At 34.1% G+C, this 6,127-nt stretch overlaps 1 protein-coding gene across 1 annotated transcript; it reads right to left on the reverse strand.

Annotated features, from left to right (window-relative positions):
- Positions 1-2,477: 2,477 nt before the first annotated feature.
- Positions 2,478-3,428, reverse strand: LOC113323691 (mini zinc finger protein 1-like). Its single transcript, XM_026572033.1, has one exon. It carries the CDS (start codon positions 3,221-3,223, stop codon positions 2,933-2,935), a length of 291 nt encoding a protein of 96 aa, XP_026427818.1. The 5' UTR covers positions 3,224-3,428; the 3' UTR covers positions 2,478-2,932.
- Between the last annotated feature and the right edge of the window lie 2,699 nt (positions 3,429-6,127).

Consider the following 6,127-nt stretch of genomic DNA (forward strand, 5'->3'; position numbering starts at 1 on the left):
TGAGTATGACTGAGCAATGCTCTAATACTAACACCAGTTAGGTAAAGAATACATCCGGCAAAGTCAATACCTAACTCTTTTGTGTTCAAACTTACGTTGGCAAGACTATAAACAAAAGATACGAAAGTTTTCTTCTTTCTCTTTTTCGAGTTCACATAGAGGTTTGGTGGTGGTGTTCGTCAAATCAATCACTTAGAAAAGGAGCTACAATAGCTATTCACTCTTTGATCATAATCAGAAGAAGTGGTATTTGTTCAACTAAAACTACATGATTTATTCTTCTTTGGTCAAGTCGTAGCAACAATCCGTGATTGTGACAAAGCTTTCAGAAAATAAATTTGTTCTTGGAGTTAGCTGCTGGTTTGGATTAGCGAAATAGGTACACGAATTCCTCTAAACCCCTTATGCAAATATTATTAACATCTATGAACATAAAGTTGGGTTTTGATTAGATATTTTATGGTTGATTTGGTGAATGTTTGAGATAAATTTCGTGAGATTAATGAGTAATATGAGTCATTGGGTTTCAATCAACTTCAATTTTGCTGGCAATTTGAGAAAGAAACATATGTGACGGAGTAATCTCCATCACCAGCTCAGAGAACGAATATCAAGTGTTTGTAATAATGCCTGAACCATCAATTCTTCACCAAAAGTTATTGTTGTGACTAATAGTTCTAATAGGTGTTACCATAGGTTCCGTGGTTCAGTTATGGTGGTTGTTCTTGGAAGATTAAGAAGGTTTCCTGGCAATTAAGACAACCAAGAACATCGGGAATGTAAAGGAATTGGAATCTTCCAGCAAAATGCTGCTAGCCTGGTTTATGTAAATGAATATATGAGTTCTGGATCAGTAAGATAAGCCTCACTCCATGTTAAGTATAAAAATACTGCACCAGAGTGAGCCTCATGAGTGTTACAGTGCTCATGGATTGGACTTAGACATGTAAGCCAAGTCACCTGTTAAAATTGAACCCTAAGTTTAGCTACTAGACGCTTTTACATGTAAGTCATAGATGATACTCTGGTCCATATTATGGATAATAAAGTGGAATCCGATCTGAAACTCGATACATTCAATCAACCAGATTCGCAAACTAATCCTGCCATTTACTTTGCAACTTCACAGTTCAATTCACCAAAGCCCACTTGGGACCGTTATTGTAATCGAAGCCCAAATGTTAATGATGCCTTATTAAAATGCATTGCGGTGCGTCAAGCCACATAAAATAAAAAATGCATCACGACGTGGAGAAGCCATGCCACACCAAATCAAAAAAATTAAGCCCCGTAAAAATGCTTTGTCAACTTTTAACAATGTTCAAAGTGAAAATTTTAGGGTTTCATCTTGTTCTAACTTTTCATGAAAGAAAAAGATATTAAGAGGAATGGGGTTTTTCTTTGACACGTGTATATAGTGTTAAAAAAGTAAAATTCAACTTATAACATGTTTGACAACCAAAATAGTTTCTAGAAGTTATAGGTCTTAAATAAGAGGCAGGATCCGTTGACATGATTATAATGACATAATCTTGACATTGTGGCACCTTTTTAAAAAAAAAATCTAAACAACGATTAATTTGAAGCTAAGATTTTGGTGACATGTTCCTCATATAGAACTCTACATTTCCACCAAAAATGAGAGTATTCCGAAATACGAAATTTCACCATCCACAAATTTTAATTTCAACCGTTAATTTCCAACGGTTTATATTCATGGTGATCTTATATATCTCCGAATGTTCTCATTTTTTGTGGGAGTATAAAAACTTATAAAAAGAATATGTAATCAAAAAATTAACTTCAAATTTATTGTCCGTTGGATTTGCTAAGAAAAATGACGCTAAAATTTTAAGATTATGTCATTATAACCATGTTAACGAATCCTACCCCTTAAATAATCTACTTCACAAAACTGTTACTTTATTACTTCCACGACTACAAATTATTCCTCAAACTTGAAGGTATATTCAAATTTTACTTAGCAAGTGGACTATAGTTTTTCCTCTTCTTCTCTGCTCATAATACTAAAAAACTTTTAACTATTGGTCTTGAGATCAACAGCCATCAACCTAAATGGTGAATTGCAAGTTAGATATCCAACCTAAAATTAGGCATGCGTAAAAGTAGAAATCTTCTTTCAATTTATTTTTCAAAGTTCGTTGGTTGATATTTGGATATATGTTAATACAGCCTATTAAATTTAAAGTCTGTTTCAAGTCATTGTCTTGGAACTACTTTATATCTCCTACCTAAAATATTGCATGTGTGAATTCAATGTAAACCTACATGGACGATATGACACTGGAGCGTATACACAAATCTCTCAAAGTAACCTGATTTTTGTTCCTCCATTATTACTTTTAGAACTCAATACCAATTCTCTAATTTAAAGGAACAATAAAAGATAAATAGGAAGAGATGCGCAAAATTCCAAATGAACACTTGTGACCAATTTATCGATATGTAATTAATACTAAACCAAATAATAATGTTATTAAACCTTGTATTTTTTGCTTGCAAACGGATTGTAAAAACATAGCACAGACTCTAAAAATAAATTAAGCATATCACGAACGACAAATACAATATCTTTTGGGCCATATGATCATAACATGGCAAAGATGGAAAAAAAAAGGTTTTGATTATTCTCAACCAAATACTGTATTATGCTGGTATAGATTATACATGTTTCATGCTTAATAAGATCAATCAACTTTACTAAAGATCCTTTCAAAATCAAAGAAATTAAATTCTTCCTCAGTCCTAATCAAGATCAAAGAACAAAAACACACGCCGACCCACATAAGATTTTGAAACTCCATGTATAATTATTAGCACCATATATAAATCATCAAAATTCACAGCTAAATCGTTGATGAAAACAGAGATGATGAGTTACAAATACCATTTAGTTTTGGATATTTCATAATCATTTCCTAGTCGATGAGTTCGAGGAACAATCATAATAACTTTCATTTATCAATTCTTCCCTTCTATGAAAATTCCTATGACAATTACAAGCAGCACACTTGAGAGAAGCACTTGTTCCTTCTTCTCCTGAAGCCATGAATTCTCTACAACCATCAACGGCATATCCACCGATATTTGCCGCGTGATTCTTTCTACACTCCCTGTATTTAACAATACCATTATTCTCATGGTGATCACTCCTCCTGACAGAACCGTTTGAAACTGTGTTGGTTTCTTTTTGAGGTCTCATAATTCTTTATTCTAACAGTTGAAGTCGATTGGGTTCTTCTATTTCTCTTTAAACAACAAGAATAAGAGAAGTTTCTATTGAATTTGAGATGCCAATTGGAGAATTGGGTTATGGAATAAGCTACTGGAGAGGAGTTTGAAACCAAACAACATAAAGTAATATAAAAACCAAACGAAAGGAGCTTTCAATTTCCTCAACTTCCCTCATTGGTCACATTTATATGCATTCGCATTTTGAGTGACTGAATAGTGCGTCATTTTAAAATTCACCTTTTCGTGATATTTCAATCATTTTAGGGGGGATAAACCGCTCAATGATAAAAAGGTGCGCAGTAAATATTAGCTTCATAATAAGTTGGCAAACAATTCTCACTTGATGACCGAGCTAGAAAGTAACATCTAGATGCCCAACTCGCGCTCATTTCAGTAAAAGGGTTGAAACCCTGACAAATTTACCACTCAACGTGTAAAAGGGAGAGCAACACCATTAAAGTAATTAGAACATGATTAGAAGTTTAGAAATATAATTGAGGGACAAGAATAAAATTTAAGGGGACCAGGTTAGTGGTAACCGGCCTAATGTCATTTTTATGTCCAAATTAAAGGCCATTTATAGTAGAGACGAAATTTAGTAATTTGGTAACTTTTGCCCAAAGTGCGAATACAAATCCGCATTAAAGTGGTGATTAGTCCTTAACTTTCTAATGGTTACTCTAGAAAGATGTTTATTTGTTCCCTTTGATATATGACTTGGAGATGGAGTCCGCTCATTAGAGAGAAAGAATGCAAGATAAAGTATATACTAATTGACTAAAGATTTACTGATTGTTATCATTGTTTAGTCTGGAGACTTCATAAATGAGAATGGCATAGTGCATTTAAAGATTGTAGGTTGGGGTCAACTAGTCTCCATCATCATTTTGCATATATATAGCTGCTAAAGTGGAGTCAACTAGTCTCCATCATCATTTTGCATAAATGAGAATGGCATAGTGCTTTAAAACGAAGTATCTCATTTTGGTATATAGCCACCTGCCAACTACAGTTGGTTCGTGCTTCAATGAGAACAGGCTGTATTGCCTATTTTGGCCGGTTCCTATTCGTTTTATTTTTTCCCCTTTTGCTTCCAAAGAAAATCACCTACTAATTGCATTCATGTATCTCTGTTTTACCATTCTCTGCACGTGGACCAACTAAGGTAAGTAAGTTGGAAGTTCTTGAGAATTTTGCGTGTTCCAGCAGGGTTACCAAACACCTAGAAATGGCTTGATCCAAATTTCGCCAGCTGACTTGCTTTCATGGAACACTGAAACTGAAGAACATAACTGAAAGAAAAAGATTTGCCTAACAAGGGCGATTAGGCCTCCTAGGATGTTGAAAACAACCTAAAAATTAAGGGTGTTAACGGATGTCCAAAATCTCTAAAATTTATTTACATTTGCGTCAAGAATATCAAATATTATTCGAAAATAATTTCCGGATTGGAATACATGAATTCTTTATTCAAAAAATATAACTGACGGTTACAAATTTTATTTTATTTTTGTTAGAAAAGAGAGTTTGTTGACCGAAAAAGAATTGTACAGAATTCAGGGACATTTCCCATCCATTTAACTGAAGTTCTGGACCTTCTACTAAACTTGGTTGTTTGATCACCATAATAATACGGTTCCTATGTAAAAATTCAAACTTAACGAATTCAAAAACAGAGATAATTGTTTTTCAGTCATCTAAGACTGAACTGTTATACCAAATAATTAGTTATTATTGAAATTAAAAGATCAATGATTGTTTTGGCGTCACTAATGAAGCATACTTTTTCCCTTCCTTTTTCCTTAGCACACATTACAACATCCAATAAAGCAAGACTTTCACCTTCTTTTGCGTTCCTCATGGTGCCTGCTTTGATTTTGCATCCAATGAAAGTACCTGCAGTATCATTCATAACCAATCTGATTCCCAACATATTAGAATTCTTGCCAAAAGCAACATCACTGAAAATAATAGCGCAGCCTTCTGGTAAAGAGTTGATGACAGTGGATAAATTTTTCTCTTCTACAGGATGTGAAACAATTGTTTCCTGAACATCTACATTGTTCAAGTATAACTTTGTATTGTTGACTAGTTTGAGGGCTAGTCTAGTTGTGGAATGATAATTTAAAAAAAATTCTTGAAAGATGTGAGAGCATCTATCTTTCCAAATGTTCCAAGAAATTGAAAAAACAGACTGGCCTTATCTTTCAAGTTGATGTCAGAAATCCACTTAATGACCCAGTCTTGAAGACTAATGTTTGAAGCACTATCTTGCTCAACTAGATCTGCATAAGGAGTTAGAGACCAAACATACTTTATAAATAAGCAATGAAGAATAATATGTTCAAGGGTTTCAAGTAATCTGAACTACACATATTGCAGGTGGGATCATGTCCACTTACATACCTAGCGAGAATAGATTTTGCAGGAAAAATGCTTTCATGGCACTTCCAAATAAAAATCTGGACTTTAGGAAGAATCGGTAGTCTCCAAATGGACTTGTAGAATGGTTACTACTTTGGGAGTTGTTCATGTAAGCAGTTTGTCCAGATATGAGTTTGTAGGCCGACCTAACTGAGAATATATCATTCTTAGAGTGTGACCAAATGAGTCTATCACTCCCCGAAATAGGGATCCTAGTGTCACGAGTATTCTTAGCATTTTGTGGGGTGAAAAATGCCTTAACAAGATCTGTATCCAGGTTTTAGCATAACCATCAATGAAAGCCGATACACTGATATTGGGATTAGGATTAGCTCACATACATTTGGTATCCACTTATCTCTAAATGCATATATGTTATTACCATCCCTGACCTCCCAATTAGAGTTATGCAATATGAAATCAAGACCATGACAGATATTCCTCCATA

Source organism: Papaver somniferum, chromosome 11 (genome assembly GCF_003573695.1).
Source record: "Papaver somniferum cultivar HN1 chromosome 11, ASM357369v1, whole genome shotgun sequence".
Classification (NCBI taxonomy): Eukaryota; Viridiplantae; Streptophyta; class Magnoliopsida; order Ranunculales; family Papaveraceae; genus Papaver; species Papaver somniferum.